General features: G+C 37.3%; 1 protein-coding gene across 3 annotated transcripts in view; it reads right to left on the minus strand.

Annotated features, from left to right (window-relative positions):
- R3HDM1 (R3H domain containing 1) overlaps nt 1-20,237 on the minus strand; it is a 60,842-nt gene extending 40,605 nt beyond the window's left edge. For 2 of the 3 annotated variants that reach the window (XM_015812438.1, XM_015812437.1), the window contains exons 1-5: nt 17,968-18,159; nt 10,565-10,606; nt 9,986-10,075; nt 4,281-4,392; nt 3,036-3,114 (exon numbers count right to left, since the gene is read on the minus strand). In XM_015812438.1, the coding sequence (XP_015667924.1) occupies nt 3,036-3,114; nt 4,281-4,392; nt 9,986-10,075; nt 10,565-10,606; nt 17,968-18,138 (494 nt within the window). In that variant the 5' untranslated portion in view covers nt 18,139-18,159. Of the gene's footprint in view, nt 1-3,035; nt 3,115-4,280; nt 4,393-9,985; nt 10,076-10,564; nt 10,607-17,967; nt 18,160-20,038 lie in introns of those variants that run through there. The other variant, XM_015812439.1, reaches the window with a different exon arrangement.
- Nucleotides 20,238-23,559: the final 3,322 nt, after the last annotated feature.

The raw sequence follows: 23,559 nt of genomic DNA on the forward strand, positions 1-23,559 counted from the left end.
GAGGAGTCTGTAGATATTTTCTCAACCCTCTTTCTGGTTTGTGCAGTATACAGATCCTCAATGGAAGGTAGGCTAGTTCCAATTGTTTTTTTCTGCAGTCTTAAGTATCCATTGAAGTCTGTACTTGTTGTCTGTTTGGTTGCTGTGCAATTATTTTACAGGTAAATAATTTTAATTAGCAATTATTAAATCATTTAATGTGTGTGTTTGTCTTGGCCCTAGGCTTTTTGGCAGATGGGTTCTGAATGATATGTATACTATATGTGCATAAATAGATGACACACACATTTATTACATGGGGCAGATATGCTGATTTATTACATGGGGCAGATATGCTAAGATTGCTTTTCAGCAACTCCAAAGTTGACAAGATGGAGAAGATGGATTTTGTCTAAAAAAATTTTTTTAATCTCTTCTTTCAGGAAGGTGGCCACTACTGAGTTAAATTCAAAGCAGTTTTCCTCTCAGGAAGAAATAGCAATAGCACTTAAAACTTATGTACCACTTCATAGTGCTTTACAGCTCTCTCTAAGCGGTTTAGAGTCAGCCTATTGCCCCCCAACAATCTGGGCCTTCATTTTACCAGCCTCGGAAGGATGAAAGGCTGAGTCAACCTTGAGTGGTCAGAATCAAACTCCTAGCAGTGGAATGCAGGGCTAGTCTGCAATACTGCATTCTAGCCACTGTACCCCCACAGCTCATATAGGTAGCTGTATCATATATAAACACTTCAAAATGCCCAGAATTTCTTTCTAAATTCCATGGCAACCAAAACATGGAAACAAATGACAGAAAAACTAGAGATGTACTCAGTGCTTTTTTTCTATTAAAAAAAAAAAAAAAAAGGTGCCGGAACTCACACGTCATACAACTTGCCTTGTCTACTCTACAAGGTTCCATCCAAAAAAGGTGGTGGAACTCCGTTCTGGGCGTTCTGTGAGAAAAAAAGCCCTGGATATACTTAAAAAAAGAAAAAAGGCAAATTGATTGGTTTCTGAATATACCAAGGAAGTTAAAAAAAAAAAAGCTATTAAATCAATAAAAATACCTCCAAAAGGAAAGCAAGTATTCTTGTCTATCTCACTAGCCAGGAACGAGGAACTTGATGCCATCTAGATATACTAGAGTAGAGCAGGGCTTTTCAACCAGTGGTACGGGTACTACCTGGGGTACATTGGCACCTGGTAGATGGTACGCGACCATCCTAGAAAAGTGGTAGTGGGGGAGGGGAATGAGCTGAACCGGTGGCAGCACCGCACAAGCCTGAGCGAGAGATGGCTGGAGCTGCAGGGCTGTCAGGGCTCAGCGGAAGCGCCAGGATCAGTGTCGCTTTCCAGCTGATCAGCGCTTCTTTGGGGCTGTTAGGCCTCAGTGGAAGCGCCAGGATCAGCACCAGGCTCCAGCTGGAGCTCGGTGCTGATCCTGGTGCTTCTACTGAGCCCTGAAGAAGCACCAATCAGCTGGAAAGCAGCACTGATCCTGGCGCTTCTGCTGAGCCCAGAAGAAGCGCCGATCAGCTGGAATATTGCAGCATCTCCAGGGTCTTGTGATTTACATTCAGATGCTTGGCAACTGATTCATATTTATGACAATCACAGTGTCCCAGGGTCATGTGAAGTGACCAAAACCTGCTGCAACCACCCAGCAGACGGGGGGAATAAAAACCAAATACCCCCCACCCCTGGTGCCAATCCTCAACAGAAATGCTCACAACAATGAAAACCTTGGACAGGAGGAAGAGCGCCGCTGGGTGCTGTCTTGCTCGGCTGTGGCTTGGGGGGCACTTTTTTCAGTGCCATTGTAACTACGAACAGTCACTAAGCGAACTGTTGTAAGTCGAGGACTACCAGTACTTTATCACTTTTTTCCTTTTTTTTTTTTTTTGGTCATCAAGTTTTTGACACCTTGCTAGGCGACTGGTGGTACTTGGATGTTGCCATATCCTAACAGTGGCACAATGGGTGAAAAGGTTGAAAAGCCCTGGACTAGAGAACTTCTTCCCTCCCTTGGCGAAGATAAAGGGTAGATTAGGAGTAAGAGTCCAAGATATTTGGAAGTTGTCAGTATTGTCTCTTCCTGAACTCAAGATTACTTTGAGAAGAACAAGCTGCATGGACACAGGATTCTAGTGAATTGCTAAAGTTCAGATATCTGCGGTGGTCTGTCCCCAGGTACTGGGCCTTATTTTGTATGGTTGCTATCTTATCTGAATGCAACATAGTGGTTTCCTCTGAGAGAAGCAAGGGATTGAATTAATAGCTTTAGTTTGTTCTGAATTCTACCTCTAGCTGCTTCTTTTGGCAAGAAGTTATACTGCTGTCTTTGGATGAGTCATCAACCTATCATGTTACCATATCAACAAACCACAGGCAGGCAATGATTTGTAGCTGCACTGTTTCAAAGGAAAAAAAATAACATGCTCCAGGCAAGTTTGCAGCCAACCACAATTGCTGCCTTTGAATGCAGTCATGGCAACTGATTTTACCTAACGTTAGAAAAAAACAAACTAATATCATACACTTCTGTTTAAAGCTATTTCCCACAATCGTCAACACAATATTGATCATAATTTCTGGTGCAAACTTCAGTTAACGTAAAATTGAATAAAAAGCTCCCAGACTCTTTCCTCACAACTATACAAGAAGCAAAGAATCAGCACCTTCTCTTGTGACTTTGTTCTTGTTGTGCTCAACTATAATTTGGTGTGAATTCTAAATACGGTTACTGTAGGTCATGCTTGCATAAAGTTAAACCTCAATTAAAAAGATTTCTGAAAGCATTCCTGCATTTAACAGTGCTTTGCTATGCACAACCAAGAGAGCTTTATGAATGCATTAAAAGGTAAAATAAAAAATATTAGGGGCTCCATCATTTTGAAAAAGAATGTGCAGAACAATATGAGTTCAAAGGTTTTTAATAAACTATCCAATAATAGAGCAAAATGTACAAATAGACCAAAAGAAAATGAGTAAGAAATTCTGTAAATAATATATACATTCATTTCAACATGAACAACATCATTGACACTTGTTTACCTGGGATTGTTTTTCAATGTATTAACTAAAAACTCGTGTAGATCTATACCAGTTGAATCCGTATACTCTTGACTAGAATCTAAAAGAAAAATAAATCCACAGTTACAGAGAACGTGTTAATTCTTTCAATGAAACCAAGCCATTAATATTTTAAGTTTACACAATAGCAGCTAGGATGACAAAGTCTGAAAGTTTAATGTCAGCCCTGGCTTGGATAGTTGATTGCTTCTTTATCAACAGAAAATGTGAGGGGGGAGTGAGGGGAGGGAGAAAATCTCTCTTACTTTTGCCTCCCTATCTTATAGATCTCTCAATAATCCTTCGGATGGTGAAGGACTGTAAAACAAGTGAGCAAGCCAGGAGAATGGGTCTATTTTTTTTCATTATGTCAGGCCCATTTTAGGGTTTATTCTGCAATATTCATGCGTTTTGCATTTCAGAGTAGTGGAAAAGCGGTCTGTTGGTTTTCAACAATATTCCCAAAGTTCCAACGGTGGAGTATGACCTGTATGTTGTCCTGAACCACAAGGTGCTCACCCCACTCGGGAAGGAAGTTTGAAATAAAACATATGAACATTAATCTACTTACTGAAAGGGAAAAAAACCCACTTAAGCCAATGTGTGAAATTCATTAATGTTGACATTTCTACCTCCCAAAAGATCACATTTCAAAAACGTCTCACGTCTCACATCAGAAATCTTATATACATGATATGCTAGTCTTCTGAGTTTGCATGTCTTCCTTTTTAAATTGTTGTTGTTAGTTGCGAAGTCGTGTCTGACCCATCGCGACCCCATGGACAATGTTCCTCCAGGCCTTCCTGTCCTCTACCATCTTCTGGAGTCCATTTAAGCTCACACCTACTGCTTCAGTGACTCCATCCAGCCATCTCATTCTCTGTCGTCCCCTTCTTCTATTGCCCTCAATCTTTCCCAGCATTTGGCTCTTCTCCAGTGAGTCCTTCCTAGCACACTCCAATTACTTTTGAGCATGCAATTTCCGGAGAAAACTGGGTCTAAGATAGCCTAACTGCACAGCTAAACCAACTCTGTATTTGACATGAAGATAAGGGGATTATATACTTTCAGTACTAATTAGGCATCTCTGGGAGATTCTTCCGAGAATAAACTTACCAATATATAAAGAAGAGGCATTATGATAAATACTAGCAACCTGCAGGTTTTTTAAACCTACGGCCCAAATCATGTACCACTAATTTAAGAAGAGGATAATGTATAGCAAACCTCTTGATAACATTTTCCTGGGTAATTTATCAGACTTCTCCTTTTCAGCTTCATCTTTCGAGGGTTTCTCTTCCTTTTCAAATAACTGTGTTAACTGGATCTGATTTTTTTCCTGTTGAAAAGTTGAAAATTAACAATTTTTTCCCTCAAGAAAGGTATCCTGTAAAGAAAATGGTGTCTGTTTAAGTAGTCTACAGGCATAACATCAACGAAAACCCTGACATTTGGCTGCAAACCGAAAGGCCAATCTGAAATAACTGATTTTGAGCCTCTTAAAATGCAACTCCCTTAAGTTCATATGCCTGGGAAATGGACAAATGATTCAAGAAACAATATTGCTATTATTTCCTATAAAATTACCCCCAAGCTAAATTTTCAAAGAAAGTTAGCTTCCATGCAATATTTGAACAATAGCATAATGGGAGGCAGGTGAACCTTAAGAACCACAATTGATGTTTTGAAGGTACAGGCTCCCACACTTCTTTGCATTTAGCTGGGAGGAGATTTAGGTAAGATTAGTTTTGTTTTTATCATGTGTGAACAAGAAATAAACCATGATTATAAGCCAACTGAGAGCAAGTTTGCTGTAGTGGTTAAGGCATCAGGCTAAAAATCAGGAGTCCCAAAGCCAGCTGGGTGACCTTGGGCCAGTCACTCTCTCTGAGCCCTAGGAAGGAGGCAATGGCAAATCATTTCAGAAAAACCTTGCCAAGAAAACTGTAGGGACTAGACCAGGTAGTGACCATCAAAACTGACTCAAAGGCACACACACACACACAAAGACTGATTAATTTGAACTAGGCATATCTAATCACTAACCAGAACTTGTTTTTAATCTTCATTCATAAACAATAAACCAGCTTTCATGAAAAGTAAATCTAAATCTAAATTCCCTGGCAAAGAAGATGTCTAGGAACCAGATGGTTTCCTTGGGTTTGGTCCATCTCCAGAGTGTATTCCAATGCCAACACTAAACAACGCTTAGTAATAAGATGCAAATCACTTTGAAATATCCTTGGTATGTTGTTTAGGTTGCAGTATCTCACAAAACAAAATCAACCTTAATAATTTAACTCTAACTCAACAAGAAGTACAGTCCCATTGAGTTAAATTTGTGCACTGTTTTCTCTTCATATCTTATCAAATCTAGCTCAATGGGAATATGCTTCTTGTAAGACTGAACTGCAAGCCTCCACATGTAAGAAAAGTAATTTAAGCTTCAGAGGCGGCAGTGATTTTTTTTTCTTATCTAACAATTATTTTCGTATGTATATTTGCTAGTTAACTTCTTCCAATTATCTGAGATTTTTATATTATTATATTTTATATTATTGTACAAGACAGTTTTTGCAAAAATCAGTCTCGGCATAGCATTTAAGTTAAACAAGTTGAGGAGTTCTATAGATGGCAAAGACCCCACACTTTGCAGAACTGAAAATGATTCTGCATTGTGAAAATAAGTACAATAACCAAGGTAACTTCCCTTTTTCCAATCCTGTAATCCCTTACTTCAGACCAGAGTGGGTACATGCTATAAAAATAAGGATTCGCTTACACAGATCTGTTCTTTAGCCTTTTTGTTGTTTTCAAATAGGTAAATATGAAATAGAGATAGTTAAGCAACATGACACATCAGTTTCAAAATGTATTTCATTGCATGATTAAACATATTTTTATCTTGAGATAATTGGTTACATTCTTAACTTATAATATTTTAATGGTTTTATTTATCCCAGAGCTTTTCTAGGTAGAACTTTGCCACTTTGATTTTTGTGTCACCTGATATCTGTTTTAAGAAAAAGTGATTACAACCTACAAATGAAATCTGTTAATGCATATGTTAACAACAGAACAATAAAATAATATCTTCAGTTTCCAGCGTCTTTTGATTAAGAGTCAGTGCTATCACCAGAGATAATGCATTCAAGTTGAGAAAGTTTTTTGAATCTTACACCCATACATGAAACTGAATGAAACCAAAACCAACACTGAAGATCATTCTTAAAGAACTGATCATAATAAAATTACAAACGTTATGATGCACAAGTTAGCTATAAAGCATTTGGGAAGGCAACAGTTAGTATGTTTTAGAAATGATTTAGCTCCCAGTCAAGTTTATGGAAGAAGTAATTCACTCAGTCCATAAGCCAGGAATTCTCCATGCAAGCATCACACATTATTGTGGAACTAGCTCTACAAAATATTAATCTCTAAAAATATCTGCACAAATATTAATCAGATAATAAAGAATAGGCTACAACCACTCATTATTTAGTATCTTATTGCTTTGATATCTAGTAAAGGTATTAAGAACCATAGTTGATGTCTTGAATGTATAGGTGCCCACATTTTGCCCTCCTCCTTGTATTTAGCTGGGAGGAGATTTAGGTTAGTTTTGCTTTATTCAAATGATGGTTATCATGTGTGAACAAGAAATAAACCATGATTATAAGCCAGATGGGTGACTGAAGACAATACTATGCTTAAAGATTACATGAACAGTTTTGCTTTGTCACAACTTTCTACTTCACAGTCTTTTTTGTTCCTTTACAGAGTCAAACACCCAGCAAGTCAGAAGACTTTATACAAACTGCCATAAGTCCATCACACTGATTTTCCCAAATTTTGGGGAAAAAAATGGACAAAGGTCTCAATTTTGACCAACCCCTCCCCCCTAAATTTCTTCCATGTGATGTCCAAGCATTTCATTTTGTCGACATTTTCATATCCAAATTGACATAGTTGCCTTTTTAATAATATATGTCCTAAGATTTTGTGCTGTAGCATCAACAAATTTGGAAACTAAAATGCAGAATGAGAAGAAATTGCACAGCCAATGTAAAAGTTTCTTCTTGGTATTTACACAAACATTAAGATTCATTGGGAATTTCATGATCTAAAATTTCTAGTCTATTGTATCACGGTTGTCAAAACATTTTTACAGTAAGGCATCATAGCTGCATACAAACAGCAAAAGGATTCCCTGTACTTAGTTCTCTAGAAGAACAGCAACTGGAACTTAAAATGATTATCCAAACTTTTCATAATCTGGCTTCCTCTAGAAAAAAATAAATACTAATTTTTACTGATCAGAATCTGAGTTTAATAAATATTCCAAGGTAGAGTACCTTATTTGTAAGGAAATAGCTGGAAAGCAAACCCTCGCTATCAAATAAGCGATTTTAGAACTTCTAATTGGCAAAAGGACAGACACCAGGAAGACATCAAGAACCTAAAGAGGAAGCTTATCTCATTTAAATGTGGTCATAGTTATGCTAAAAGGACAAATGTCCAAGTCTGCTGTTTTCACAGAGGAAATCTATACACTGTCTTTCAGTCCAAAGTGGTAAAAGCTATATTGCAGGCGCTATCCTGGCTACTAATCTGCTTCCAGATGCAATTCAAGATGCTGATTATCACCTTTAAAGACCTACGTGGCTTCAGCCCAGGCTATTTGATAGACAGGCTCTCCCCTATTGCATCTACCTGGCTCAACAGGACAGGAAGGCAGAGTATATTACAGGTCCCGATGATTAGGGATGTACATTTGAAGAGACCACATCATTTTAAAAGAAGAAATATAATAAGACCAGAAGGAACTAGATAAATTTACCTAAATGATTCTGGCAGCTTATAGTAGCTAAAACGATCCAATTTTAAAAAAAGTTAAAAACCAATATAGAAACATATGAAACATCAGGAACCGTTTAGAAATCAAATCATTCTATGCGACTGATTATCAGTTGCAAACATGGAACCTTCCCATGGTGAAAACTAACTTCCAGAATTCTTGGCCAAGTTAGCCATTGCTGATCATTCTGGAACCTAAAATCCACCCTCAGCTGCAGGGGACCTGGTTGTGGAAGGGTGGATATAAATCAGTGTTTCTCAACCTTGACAATTTTAAGGCATGTGGACTTCAACTCCCAGAATTCCAAAGCCAACAATGCTGGCTGTGGAATTCTGGGAGTTGAAGTCCACATGCCTTAAAATTGTCAAGGTTGAGAAACACTGATATAAATGAATAGCATAGGAAATGGTAGTTCTATAAGTACTCTTGCTTTACTGGAAATAGAAATAAACTTAAGGATGTCATTCAAAAAATATATGAGTATGCATTTTCTACATAATTACCCTGAAGCAATACCGATTAAAATAAATAAAGCACAACTGCACTCCAATATAGCTATATTTCATTTTATTGCTAAGGAAAATAAAAACACTATCGGTTGATCATTCAGGCCACTGGATTGAATGGCAGGTCACTCAATATTTAATCTTAAAATTATTTCTAGGCATATGAAAAATTAATCCTGGAAATCAAAATTATTATCCTGCCAAATAAAATGAGATTTCAAAAGTCCTATTATCCAGATGGCTTCTGAGAACATCTTGCTCAGTCAAAATTAACATCTCTTCAATAATCAGATGAATCTCAACAAGGTTAACCCAGTGTAATCTTTTTTTATTATACTTCATTTAGTTAAAATAATTTTCTAACATCTGTAATTATTTATCTGACACAGCACTTAAATACTAAAAATGCTGTCCTGCTCTTTTAAATGAATCCTACATATTCTTCATAAACATAATATTAAAATAAACAAATGCACATTATAAAAGCATACGACATCCAGTTTTCCATATTACTTTGCCAACTATCACCATTCTAATTTAATACTGGACAGAAAAAATAAATTAATTCTGATAGTGAAGCTATTCGAATAAAAAGAATATGCACAAGCCTTAACACTTTCAGGATTGGGAAGCCTGTGTTAAAACAATCAGTTTATAGTCAGTGGCTTAATACAACTTGGTACAAGAAAAAAAAAATGAACACATGCAAATTTGTATTTAGTAAAACTGCAACAAAGGTCTATGATACAAATGTATTCGCTCAGATAACAGCCACAACCTTAACAGATTTATATGTAGGACTCTTCTTTAGATATCATGCAAACTATACTTTGCTTTTTGTGAAATGCTGTATAGGTTCCCAGTGTTATGCCATAATGGATCAGGGGTTCCCAATCATGGCAACTTTAAGACTTGCGGACTTCAACAACCAGAATTCGCCAGCCAGCATAGGCAAGTTGCCAAGACTGGAAACCCTTGCCATAGATCACAGTTTAAAAATCACAATGCCTTGCCTATACAGCGTAGTAAATGAAAAACTAAATAAATCTTAGCATGATGTATGTACAAAAAAAAATTGGACTATAATTGATACTAGTGCCAAGGGAAGTTCGATTACAACATATGTGAAATTCAATCTGATTGATACCATTGCTTCAATTCTAAAGCTGCTGGACTGTGTAAGGCAATTGCTTTTTTTAAAGTTGTAGCGCCACATTTTGATACCAATCCCAGACATAAATATTCCAAAGTATATTATCTTTTAAACCACACAACTGAATGTAAAAATCAATCAGGAAGTCAAATGAGAAGACTTTTTTTTCATTATCTTGGGTTAGTCACACGGGATAGCAGATGAATGCAGAGGTGTACTCATCTAAAATATTTTACAATTGTTCAGTCAAATATTTAAAGTTCAATCATCAGTTTGTTGACATTCATACAGATTCACTAGCATGCTCCAAATAATACTGTCTTCTTGCATCCCACTCCCATCCTTCAAATCATTCCCAAACATTTTTACCGAACAAAAATGAAAGTAAAAGACCTCAGAACTATTTTATTTTTACCTGGATGTCCTGCGAAAGTTCAGCTGTGGGAGGTGGAGGAGATTCTTCACACACAGCCAGGCTCCGAACTAGCTTTAATTTTGTACTTGACTAAAGAAAAGTATTTATAATTAAAAACTACAGTTCACAGATGTTTTACTTTAGTTATCTTGCGGTCAGCTATAAAACAAAACTGCTTACATAAGGATGCCAACAACTTTCAACACACTGTAATTCATTATTTGGGAGCAAAAACACCCTAAAAAAAGCAAAAAAAAAAAATAGAAATAAAACTCTGATGCCAATTTAAGCTTTGAGGTCATCACAACATCAGCAAAAAGCAAACTACAGTTAATGAAAAAAAGAGGTAGCAGCAAAAAGCAGAACTATTTTCTCTGTCTAGCAACATCAAGCCACCAAAAATATAAAGGCCAAGCAAAAGCAAACAGTTAGGCAAATCATAAATCCAAAAAACAGAAAAAAATACACTTTGGTTGCCAACGAAAGAAAGAACAAAACTAATTTTCAATAAACAGCCAGGTTTCCGTCAAGCATGAAGACTACCTTAGCATGCCAGCACAGCACACACGTCTACTGTACCTTTGACCTTTTTCCTGTCTGTCCAAAAGACTGCACTGGCCGCTGAATGGTGAGCACAACAGAAGAGAATTTGCATTAAATTTCATGTACTGATTGGGTAAGGCATTTGGTGTGCACAGTAGAACGAAAGCAATTTCATGGTGATGGTTAATTACAGGATGATCCATCCCACAAGGAAATGCAAGAACATCCAAGACCTCGCTACTGAGATTGGACTTGCTAGATGTGTGTGTGTGTGTGTGTGTCACCAGGCCAAATCCTGGGCAACAGTTTTGCCTGGACACTGAAAAACTAGTGGACTTCAGAAACTGTTATGGTCTGTGAGACTGAAGACATTCCAACCACAGAGAAAAGGCTCCTGCTTCTCTACCTGTTCGTTTTTGACAGGTAAGGAGGCTGATAAAATTATCTGAAATTAAAATTTTAAAATATTTGCTCATCTGTGCCAACCACCATGGTAATGTCCAGTTTCTAAATGACAAGGCTGCTATTGAGCTGGGTCTTTTTTTTTACCTTTTACATCTTTCTGGAAAATAGACACAGTTTTTATCTCCTTGCGTTCTATTATTCAGTGATACCTCCATCTTTAGGGAGCGTTATTATGCTTACAGGTGTTGAACTAATCCATCCTTCGATAGGTTAAATTTACTGCTAAGGCTACTCCATTAGGCACAATTAGAGATTTAGAGCAGTTCTAGCACAATATGAAAAATGTCCTCAGGTGTCTTCCGTTTCGTGAACCGTAAAATCCCCGTCCTCCATTCAATTATATCTTTTCCTACTCCTAAGGGAAGAAACTGAAGCACTGTCTATAATATTTGTAAGCGATTTTAAGCACTTATAATTGTTCCCTCTGAACTCAGATTGCTTGCAAGGAAAGACATACGGAAACGTCATATATATACACTCTTGAATTCCACAGAAACAATGTGAAATAGCACTGTTCCTAGCAGTTGCTAAATAAAAATGTGGAAACCCACTCACTTATTCAAGAAAGTGTTAGATCCACAGTGGGAAATGGTTTCAGTCACATTTCCACAGAACAAAAATTAGGCATGATTTTCTCCATCTGTGTATTCTAATGGATAATCTATAAATATCTGTTAACTCTCCTTCCATACTTATTGATCCGCTCACACATAAGAGTTAGTGATAATACTAAAGCAGGCTTGTTAATAAGAAATGCTAATCAAAACTCCAAGTAGTCAGCAAGCTTGCTGAGTAATCCTGGGTATTAACCTCTATTTTAGTTCACACAAAGATCATTGAAAGAATAACTAAGAAGTACAGAACATTTTTCCTGAGTGGGCATGCAATTTTGCAGTATACAATAAAGAGGGGGGAAAAAACCCAAATGCTTACCTAAGCATAACATATATGATTATATCTTTTTTTAAAAACTCAACACACACAAGCATGCAGGCAATGAGATCGAGGATATCTCAAGACATCAGAATAATTAAAACCACAAAGAAATTGTTTGTGATTCTTATGCTAGATAAAAAGAATAGCTTCCTACTTGGGTGGACTATACTTATATTGTGCCACATCATTCAAATATGCATTATATAAGATGAAGATTGATGGTTTAATACTGCAGTCAGCAACAAATGTCCATAAATATTTGGATATGCTTCTTGGCATCTCCCAAAGGCCCTGTCTCTAATAATTAAATTTTATTCTGTTTTAAAAATTGAATTGAAACAGATGCATAGCTTCTAGTTGCTCTATCATCCTTCTCTTCCTCTCATTTCAGATGACCCTGTTTTCCGAAAAACTAAGGAAGTAGAAGTAGCAGGGAGCTTGTTTTAATCCAATCACACCAGCTATACCAACAAGCAAGCAAGCAGTTGCTTGAGATGTGGACAACAGGTCTGAGTAGGGCAGATGGTAATGACCTAGGGCAGGGGTCCCCAACCTCCAGTCCGTGGACCGTGGACCGGTCCATGGCATGCCAGCAACCGGTCCACACAAACAAGCAAAGCCCCATCCGTGGGATGCAGGCAGCACACAAAACCACGCACTCTCCGGTCCGCGGAAAAACCTCTCTCCACAGAACCGGTCCTTGGTGCCCAAAAGGTTGGGGACCTCTGACTTAGGGAACAACTCCATCTCTATTTAACAGTTGATTTGATCTAATGTATTGTTAGCAGGCTCTGCCTGAAAACAGAAGCTGACATTTTCAGTATGCTTATGATATAAAACCCTATGCCTAAAACTTAGCTGAAAACAAATCTAATTTTTTTTATAGACGACATGAAAATTATTACTGGAAATCAAGCCAAATATGTTCTTGATCTATGGATATTGGAGCAAACAAAAGCCCCAGTTTCTCTCTACACAGGAGAAAGTGAAGGATTTATTCGGTGTGCATATCAGCAATCTGGTTTCCTAGCCTGGTCTCCGTATTTCACAATTGCTTTAATGTGCAGCTCTCCCTAACATTGGTTTGTTAAAATGTGGCTTAATGAATAAACCACAAATCCCTGGGTCCCCACAATTTACAGGACATAAACATAGTTTACAAACCACTGTTTTAAATCACAGTCTTAGTGTGGCTTAAACTGAATATATAAATCAGGCCAGTGATCTGCTACAAGGGTCATGTTCCGACTGACCGAATCTGTCCCATTACAAGCAGATGAATTTAGCAGTCTCATACGGTGTTTCCTTGAAAATAAGACCAGGTCTTATATTAATTTTTGCTCAAAAAGACACATTAGGGCTTATTTTCCGGTTAGGGCTTATATTCGAGGAAATATGGTACTAAATGTGTCAGTCTGGCTGACGATTTTAACTGGGGTTTATTTTTGGTGTGGGGTTTATATTACGAGCGTCCTCAAAAATCATGCTACGGCTTATTTTCCGGCTGGGTCTTATTTTAAGGGAAACACGGTAGTACTGGTTCCATTTTCAATACTCTTTGAACATTCAAACGAGCAAAGGGATGTCATTTATAAAAAGTCATTTACTCCCTGGGGTAGACCACATCAATTAGATAAAAAGCTGAAAGTGCAAAAATGGTTATTTGATATCCTTTGCTTTAGAGAGGCACTACAGAAGACAATACGATGTTACTTCCACATCAACGCGAGTTAAAGAAAAAACATGTAAAAACATCGGTATTAATCTAGTAAATTCTGGAAAAAAAAGATTCATTAGCTCAGGGAACCAAGCGCCCTTCAGGAATTCATGTACGCATTCATATCGCACAAAAATATCAACTTGGATATAAAAGGAAAAATTCATTGGTGCGAATTAGAATATTTTTTTTTTTAAAAAAAACCTTCATTAATAAGAGGCAAACGCATTTAGAAAGAATCTCTGTGCCCAAAAGTGGCAGACAGTGTTATGAGTTCAGTAGACTTTTAGGGTTATTTATCATTTATTATTTTTTGAATAAAAGCAAAGTCAGATTGCAGGTTGAATCACTTCTGCTGGGCCTATTTATTAGACAAAGCTAAGTTCAGCTCACCCTTGCTTCTATAAGGCAGTGTTTTCCCATCTTTGCTGCTTTCAGAAATGCAGATTTTCAGTGCCCAGAGTTCTCAGAAGTGTCCATCTGGATTTCAGAAGTCTTCACCGGGAAAAGTTCTCATCAAACCACCATCAAAGTAGCTATTAAGTCGTGGGGTTGCCTCACCAAAATGATATAGTCCATCACTTGAACACAGCACTGCATATCTAGCTCACAATTACTGCAAGACTCAGAATCAAGGTTTCAAAACCAATCCTAAATCTTATTTTTACTCTATGTACTTGTCTTCGTGGGAAAAGACAGTTTTTAGCCATCAAGGCGGCAAATAATGCAGCTCCAAAGATAATGGCTCAAAACAATAACCACTGTCAAAAAATAAATGGAATCACTGAAAATGTATCTTGCCTGACGCCACAGCGCCCATCCGTTATCACAAACTTAAGCAGTCCCTTTTGCGTATAGTTATGTTAAAAAACATTCAGTGTTGACATCATTTAAAGAGAAAAATAACTCTATTCCAAACAGTCTTATACATAATGTACCTGCCTCTATGCCCAAAGCAACTAACCAAGGGAACACATTACACTAACTGTATAATTTATATAAGGAACACAGCATTTTGAAGGAGGAATTACATTTTTCACTTTGCAAATAATTTCCCCTATCAAGTAGGGACTTTTCTATCAACAGAAAACTGAAAAGCAAGAACAATTGCTTCTTTCAGAGCTCTTCATCTCAAGTGAAAATTACCTCTGAAATACGGTTTTCCCTAACAAGAACGCTGTGTTATCACATTAGTTAAAAAGAGGATTGGGCAAAAGAAATATCCAAGTGCCACAGTAATAGAGGTGAAAGGACCAAATAAGTTAATAACCACTTTTCACACAACTTGCTGGCATTTGTATCAGAATCACTAAGGCACTTTCGGATTGTAAAGATTAGCCGGTGACATCACCACTGCCCACGGGACGCCCAGTTGGGGGGCCTCCTTTCATGTCCCCAGCAGGAGCTAGAGCGAAAGACAGGAGCTCAACCCTGCCCCATGGCAGCACTCCGTCTCGAACATGGGCTTGCTAACCTCCATCTCAGCATCATAACCACGTGAGCCACCATATTGCCACTTTTCACATTAGAAATGCCCCAGGCAAAGCATATTTGTTTCTTTATGACAGTGGTTTCAATCGTTACAAGACAAATTTATACCTTGATGGTACTTCTTGATCACAGATGCTCCACAGTGCCACACTCCAACACTGAAGCTTCTCAAATATAGGAAGTCTTCTTTGAACATTCTATTTATTTATTATTTTATTTTATTTTATTTATTTTGGAATGCTTGGGGAAATTGTGTTAAAGCCTGTCTTAAATGATTCATAAATAATTAAGCTATATTCAACATGCCAACTATTAGTACAACATAAGTACCTCTATTGTTATCTCAAGTAAAAAAAATATAGAAATATCAAAAATCATGAAATATTGTAGAATTCAAAGTCATAATTTCTAAAGGAACATATCAACAGTGATCAAAGAAGACTGCCAATATTGACTTTATATTATTAAATAATAAGATATTAGGTATACATTCTTATTATGTTAAAAGTCAGAGAGAAGTATAGCATAATTCTATTTATTCAGAAGTTGTCTCACAGCTTTAGATGGGATTTTATTTTTAATAACTATCTTAGGCATGGCACACATAATAAGCAACTTTTTAAAAAAAATGACCTGGTTATGTATCAATGTGAATCTAAAGCACCAGTAAAACAGTTTAGCCAACAAATTAACTTCTGGAAAATACAGAAACAGAAGCAGCTGAACTGATTTATGAAATATATTATGTACTATTGATAGATAAAGGCATCAAAAATGATGTTGCCTTGGTGACCAAACATCTCATGCCGAGCTGCAGAGATAATAAAAGCTTCTGAAGCAGAAGCTTTGAACTTTTATTAAATTTTATAGGAAGAGAATGGGACAAAATTTGAATATAGCTGCACTAAAGAAACATGGAAGTAACTTTAAACTCAGTAATAAATCAGAAACAAGAACTATACTACAGCAGTCTCCAACCTTTGCGGCTTGGTGGCCCGCCTGGGAGGGGAGAGGGGAACCGGGCCATGCAAGCAACAGGCCAGTGCACATGCAAATGCAGCTCAATTGTAAGTTGAGCTGCACACTGCATCAGCCAGCCACTTGTGCAAGTCGATCTGCGCGCGCATGTGCGCAACCCGCCGCTTATACAAATTGAACTGTGTGAGTGCGTGCGCACCAGCCCATTCGCATGGTCCGGTTGTGAATAGGCCACAGCCTGGGGGTTGGGGACCTTTGTTATACCAGATACATGAGTCTTGGTTTGCACCAGAGTTATTATCAAGGAAGGTTGACACATTATTATGGCTGATCACTGAGATCAGTAGTCCAATATAGCCAAACACTGGACTTCAACACAAGATAATATTGTACTTTGAAAAATTTTCTTTAGCTACAATTAACATTGTCCAAACATTTAGAGAAAAATTAGAGTGACCTAGTGAATATTTTGCAATATTATATTTTTACTGCATAGATTACCCATAGCACTTGCAACTAAGATCTATTTGCAAGCACACATTTTTAAATATTTCAGTGAACAATTTATAGAGACTCAGACAACAATGCTATATATATTTACCTAAGATAAAGCCCTATTGAACAAAGTGGGGACTACGTCTAAGCAGATATGCACTGCTATAGACTATATTGCAACTCTTCTTGGATTGACAGATTTACTCCATGTACAGGCAATGTTGGCTTATCAATGGTAATTGGTTTTTTTGGCTGGGGCAGCAACAAAAGAGGGGAGTGTGGTATTCATCAACGTACTTGTTTACACAGGACTGTTTGGAAAGAAGGTGAAGTTTCTTAATTGCACGGGAGTATGGAGAAGATTAGAAATCACAGGAGATGCTCCTAATCAACCTTACCTTCTATATCAGTGTTTCTCAACCTTGACAATTTTAAGGCACGTGGACTTCAACTCCCAGAATTCCACAGCCAGCAATGCTGGCTGTGGAATTCTGGGAGTTGAAGTCCACATGCCTTAAAATTGTCAAGGTTGAGAAACACTGTTCTATATGGTCTACCACAAAAGAAAGAAACCCCGATATTTTTCTAAAACCAATGTAGAATTCCAGAAAACTTAAGGAGGTTAAGGAAAAAAAATAGAAGTTTGACGAAGCAAACATGTCAAAGTTGCACAATGAAACACTACTACCAGAAAAGCAGGAAAGTAAAAGGGGCCACCATCAGAGCAATCAAAATTGCTTTGGGGTTTTAGGAACAATTCTCTTTGGACTCTGTTTTCAACTTTGGATTACTCTCTCACTTAAATTCTTTTAAAGAAATGCTGAAACTAATGAAATTAAACTGCTTTTGTTAAGAATAGCAACTACGAAGTAGAAAGAAAGCTTAACATTCAGCTGAAATTAACCAAGCTGGTTTTTGGTTTTAAAAAAACATGTATTTTATATTTGAAATGAACATTGATCAATTCAACATGTTTTGGACCTTTGATATTATATTAATATGATGACTCACCAATACAAAATATATATTGCTACCAATACGCCCAGTTTGCCTTCTGAAAAATGTACATACCTATTTTCAGACCTACTTAAAAAAATTAAAAACACAACAATAAGAAAAGGGTAGATTAAAGCAAAGGTGCAAACAAAATTACAGTTCGTGCATTTTAAGAACACCAACAAAACTGAGTCAAGTATAATTAAAAGACACCATGTTTTATTTTATGTTATTTATATGTTAAGATTTTTATCCTATTTTTTGTTCTGGAACACAAAGTGACAGACACTGTTTTCCTTCCTTCCTTCCATTCGATATACACTAGGATGAAAAAAAATAAGATGGGAGACATTTCTCTTACCTGTACATCATTTTTATTATCGGTACATTTTTCAACCTTTTCTGCTTGAATTTGCTCTTGACTTTCTGATCTTATGAAGTGTTCCACTGCAGTATTGTCTTTTAATTCGGCTTCTGAACATTTCATTGTATCACCTTCCTCCTTTACTCTAATCGTATCAGTCATCCTCATTAGAAAGGGTTATTTTAAAAATCTAAAGGAAATATGGAGCCTGGAAAAAGAGAAGAAAAAGGAAGAATAGGGGTACCATCATTAGTATCTGTATTAGCCCATTTCAATAATACATGAAAAGATCAGGCTCAAAAGGCAGTTTAAAAAGATTTAGCCATGAACTCAGAATTGTTCACTTTATTAACAATCACAAATAATAAAATATTTGCAAGAATCAAAAATGACATTCAAACCTAGGCAATATTAAACTTAACTAATATTTCAAACTGACATTTTGAATTAGACTTAGAAAGTATCATTTCATTAAATGCCTCCTATATATTATGTAGCTGGAAACAGAGAATTACATTCAGACTTATACATCTGCGTATGGAAGGCCAGTATTTCTTCAGATAGGCATATATGCTATTCAAACTAATTTTTACAGCTAGCCTTTGACTTGCAACTGGTTGTTTAACGATCGTTTGAAGTTATAAGGGTCTCAGAATACAGCCCATAAAGCACTTCCGGTCTTTGTAACACATAGTGCTACCCCTGTGTGGTCACGTGATCCACCTCTGGATGACTGACAACCTGTTCATATTCGCAACCGGCTGCTGTGCACCCTGCAATCATGTGATCACCATTTGCAATCATCTCTGTCTGCTTCCCCGGAAAGTCAATAGGGAAGCCAGCAGGGAAAGTTGCAATCTACTGCTGCCTGCCGCGGAGCTGAAATTCCCTCCCAGCAGGCAGCTCTTTGCTGGGAGGGAATCTCAGTTCTGCCTGGAGCTGTGATTCTGTCCCTACTCGCCAGGCAGCTCTTTGAGAACGAAAGGGCTGCCTACCAGGAAGGAATCTAAGTAACTGAACAAAGGCTCTCAGCAAGACTATTCGCCAGAAAGAACGCTGCCCCATCAAAGGACTAAATTTGGGTCACACTACCCCTATATAAGAGAAGCAGCGTGCTTCCCAAATCCATTGGCAACAATTCTTTGTTCACCTCACCATCGTGTTCCTCAACCTCTTAGCTGCCTTTTTGTTTGTTCAAATCTTTTGCTATTAAGACTTCTGTTTGAAAATCTTTTAGAAAAGATAAAATACTTACCTGTGCACCTGTGATTTCCTGGGATGAGATAGGACACTGGGATTGTGTTTGTTGAGCGAAGCAGTCACATGGGTGTCTCCTTTAACAGCCACTTTGCTCAACAACTGAGATTCCAGTCATAATTGTGGTCATAAGAAGAGAATTACTTATATTCAAGTCTTGTTAGAAGGCTTTAAAAGCTTTCCAAATCCTGATTTGAAGGAATATTTGTAGTTGAGTGTACCAACAAGTGTTAATGGTTCCATCTAATGCAGCAGTCCTACACATACACTGTTAATTCTCTAATTCAGTAAGTAGAGTGTGATTTATGGATCTCTGGCCCTTAACTATGGATTTTCCAATTTAAATAAATCGGTGGTAGTTATTTTTTGTTAAAAAAATAGTTTTGAGGGGAAAATAGTGAAGACACAAATGTCTAAAGTACCAACTTTCAAAGCAAAGAGGAATCATCACTGTTCTCACGGACTTCCAAGGCAAAAATTATAAACTTTGGGATGTGGCTGTCCTGCTCAGTTGTAAAATTTGGACCAAGTAGTATCTCTGTTATAGGTACAGTAATACCTTGACAAACAGTACTACAGATTTCACAAAGATAAATCATTATTTATTTCTAAAATATCCAACTATTTGCTGGTTATACATTTACATTTTTAAGCCCTGCAGGCTGCAGTTTTAAACGTAATTATTTGAAAATAAGAGTTCACAAATACACTGAAACCTTTGGGAAGATGGATTCAGATCTGCATTGTAAATAGCCTTCCTCCTTCTGTAATAGAAAGGCCACACAAGCAATTAAAGCTCGGTACTACTTGCCTGGTGTATCCTGTAGATCTGTGATTGTGGTCCCCCACGAAAATAAAATAAAATAATCCAAGGATCTTTTTCACAGTCGTCAACCAAGATGTCAGTTGTAATGATCCATCTGGAATCTGAAAGGTGTCCCATGTCCTTATTACTATTGGAGACCCCTGGGCTGTATTATACTGTTTGGCATCAGCAATACCATTCCTTTTAGACACCTAAAAAAAATGTTTCAAAACCAACAGTTGAATTTTAAAAAAATAAAATAAAAATAAACACAATTTTAATTCTATTTAATTTTTTCCATACCTATTGAAAAATTTCCACTTACAAGTTGTATGATTTTCACAACTTTTCTATAGCAGTCCTTAATATATAACTTGCAATTAATTATAAATATCATTAAGACCAGCAATACATTAATTGGGTTGGAAAGAGTTAGTGAATTAAATTTCAAATATTTTTTTCTTATAGCTGAGACTCTGTGATATATGATCCAATGGCAACGGCATTCTTGAAAACTTTTCTGTAAAGATGTGTGTTATGTGTTTCAGTTTAAATAAGGTACTTTCAGAAAGCGTTTATAAATGCTGCCGTCTTCATTCTTCACTTTCACACATTAAGTGTAAACCAAAAGGCTGAATTAGTAAGACATCAGGGGTTGAAGATGATTTGAGACTTTTTCTTTAAAAACAAAGGTAAAAAAAGCAGCTCTAAGCTAAATGCAAAATATTAGATTTCACTTCACTGTCTGCACGGCTCAAATGGAACTGATCTATTGAATCTGAATATAAACGGTAACCATCATCCTGAAAAAACTAGTTCAAGACTTCCATAAGCATTTCAAGACCATTCTGGAAATTGGCCAAAATTCTAAACTTTTAAAAGTATACATGAAAAAAACAAAACAAAAAAAACCAAATCACAACAGTATAAAAAGAAAAGGAAAATGCTTTAGTGGAAGGACCCTTTTCTTATGATCCATGAAAAGATCACGTACTATCTCTTCCCTTTCAACAGTCATACCTATCAGAAATCATAAAACATAATTTATTTTGGGAGGATTAAGAAGAAAGATGAGAATAATCTCATTATATATCACCTATGTTAAGAAAAACATGTATAGATTTCTTTAACAGAAAAGAATTCAACTATGCATGGTAAATTTTTATAATTAATTAATTGGGCATAAACAGATGACAGAAAGTCTGATAAATTTAACTACTGGGCAGATAATAAAAAGAAAATGATTACAAGTAACAAACACAATTTGCTGATTAAAGATGTACAAGATGACCAGGATGAGCCTGAGGGAGGAGTCAAGCGTGTCATAGGTTTGGAGTCCCTTCACGCTCACAAGAGATCTAAGACCATCCCTCCTTGAATTCCCTGGCCTCTTTTCTACTGCCAATTTGCTTTGACCGTTAGCAGTTCAGATTCTTGTAGAGAGAGTTAGCATGTATATTAATTTAAACCCCCTTGACTCCTGATTTCCTGCGCATGATAGTAAGTTTTAAGTTTATGGATTCTATGAATACTAAGCAGATTTAAAACATACTGAATAAAACATGACAAAAATAAGAAAGAAAAATCTACCTGACAGCATGAGGATCCCAATTATTTATAAATGAAATTATCTAGAGGAAAATAACTCTTTAACGTCTCACAACAGTTCAATTTTATTTCTTCCCTCATTCAAAACATCACATCGATTTCTCCCAATTTGATGTAAATGCAGCTGAAATTCAGAAGCCATCATCTTGAGAAAANCTACGAAATTACTTTACTTTACATATACTCCAACTCTCTTTCTTATACACATACACACATGCATATATACACAACACACACACATATACTGTATACATACATATATGTATGTGTATGTGTGTATGTGTATATAGATATAGATAGATATATGACAATTTATTTTTTTCCAGCATGGGAAGTTTCTCTGCCCATTGGATATGTTGATCTTACTAAGAATTCAAGTGAATTGGATTAAGAATTCATTTGATTCTGTTAGATCAATTTTCATGGGTAATCATGAAGACTACTTCTAAAAGTTAGTTGATGTTGGGAAACTTTAATCTAATTTGGATCAAACGTTACACTTAGGCTGGCTAAAACTAGGATGTTAATTAATCCCACCAAAGCTTTCTATTGTGCTATCAGTCTGTACTTGTGTTTTAAATAATTGACTGTAACAGGCCCATATCATTTTTGTTGTTGTTAGTTGCAAAGTCATGTCCAACCCATCGCGACCCCATGGACAACGTTCCTCCAGGTCTTCCTGTCCTCTACCATCTTCTGGAGTCCATTTAAGCTTAAGCCTACTGCTTCAGTGACTCCATCCAGCCATCTCATTCTCTGTCGTCCCCTTCTTCTATTGCCCTCAATCTTTCCCAGCATTAGGCCCTTCTCCAGTGAGTCCTTCCTTCTCATTAGGTGGCCAAAGTATTTGAGTTTCAACTTCAGGATCTGGCCTTCTAAAGAGCAGTCGGGGTTGATCTCTTCTAGGACTGACCGGTTTGGTCGCCTTGCAGTCCAAGGGACTCGCAGGAGTCTTCTCCAGCACCATAGTTCAAAGGCCTCAATTCTTTGTCGCTCAGCCTTTCTTATGGTCCAACTTTCACATCCATACATTGCAACTGGGAAAACCATGGCCTCGACGATACGCACTTTTGTTGGCAGGGTGATGTCTCTGCTTTTTAGTATGCTATCTAGATTTGCCATAGCTTTCCTCCCCAGGAGCAAGCATCTTTTAATTTCTTGGCTGCAGTCCCCATCTGCGGTGATCTTGGAGCCCAGAAAAATAAAATCTGTCACTACCTCCATTTCTTCCCCATCTATTTGCCAGGAGTTGAGAGGGCCGGATGCCATGATTTTGGTTTTCTTAATGTTGAGTTTTAAGCCAACTTTTGCACTCTCCTTCTTCACCTGCATCAAGAGGCTCTTTAGTTCCTTTTCACTTTCTGCCATTAGAGTGGTATCATCTGCGTATCTTAGGTTGTTGATATTTCTCCCAGCAATCTTAATTCCAACTTTTGATTCATCTAGCCCTGCCTTTCTCATGATGTGCTCTGCATATAAGTTAAATAGGCAGAGCGACAGTATACAGCCTTCCCGGACTCCTTTCCCAATTTTGAACCAATCAGTGGTTCTGTGTCCAGTTCTCACTGTTGCTTCTTGACCCGCATATAGCAGTGGTGGCGAACCTATGGCACGGGTGCCAGAGGCGGCACTCAGAGCCCTCTCTGCGGGCACGCGCGCTGTCGCCCCAGTCCTAGGCCTTCAGCTGGGTTTTATAAAACCTTTTCGCTTTAGGCCTCTGCCGCCATGTGCAAAAAAAGAGAAAAGGTTCAATCAGTCAATTTCAACTTCTTGCAGGAAAAAAAAGGTCTTGCAAAGTTGGAATTGATTGAACCTTTTAGTCCCACCCAGTCTGCCGTTACGACCGCAGCCATGCCCACCCAATTGGCCACACCCACCCAATGGGCCACACCCACCCGGCACTCGACGATCCATAAGTG

The sequence above is a fragment of the Protobothrops mucrosquamatus genome, unplaced genomic scaffold (genome assembly GCF_001527695.2).
Source record: "Protobothrops mucrosquamatus isolate PMUCROS unplaced genomic scaffold, P.Mucros_1.0 scaffold84, whole genome shotgun sequence".
Classification (NCBI taxonomy): domain Eukaryota; kingdom Metazoa; phylum Chordata; class Lepidosauria; order Squamata; family Viperidae; genus Protobothrops; species Protobothrops mucrosquamatus.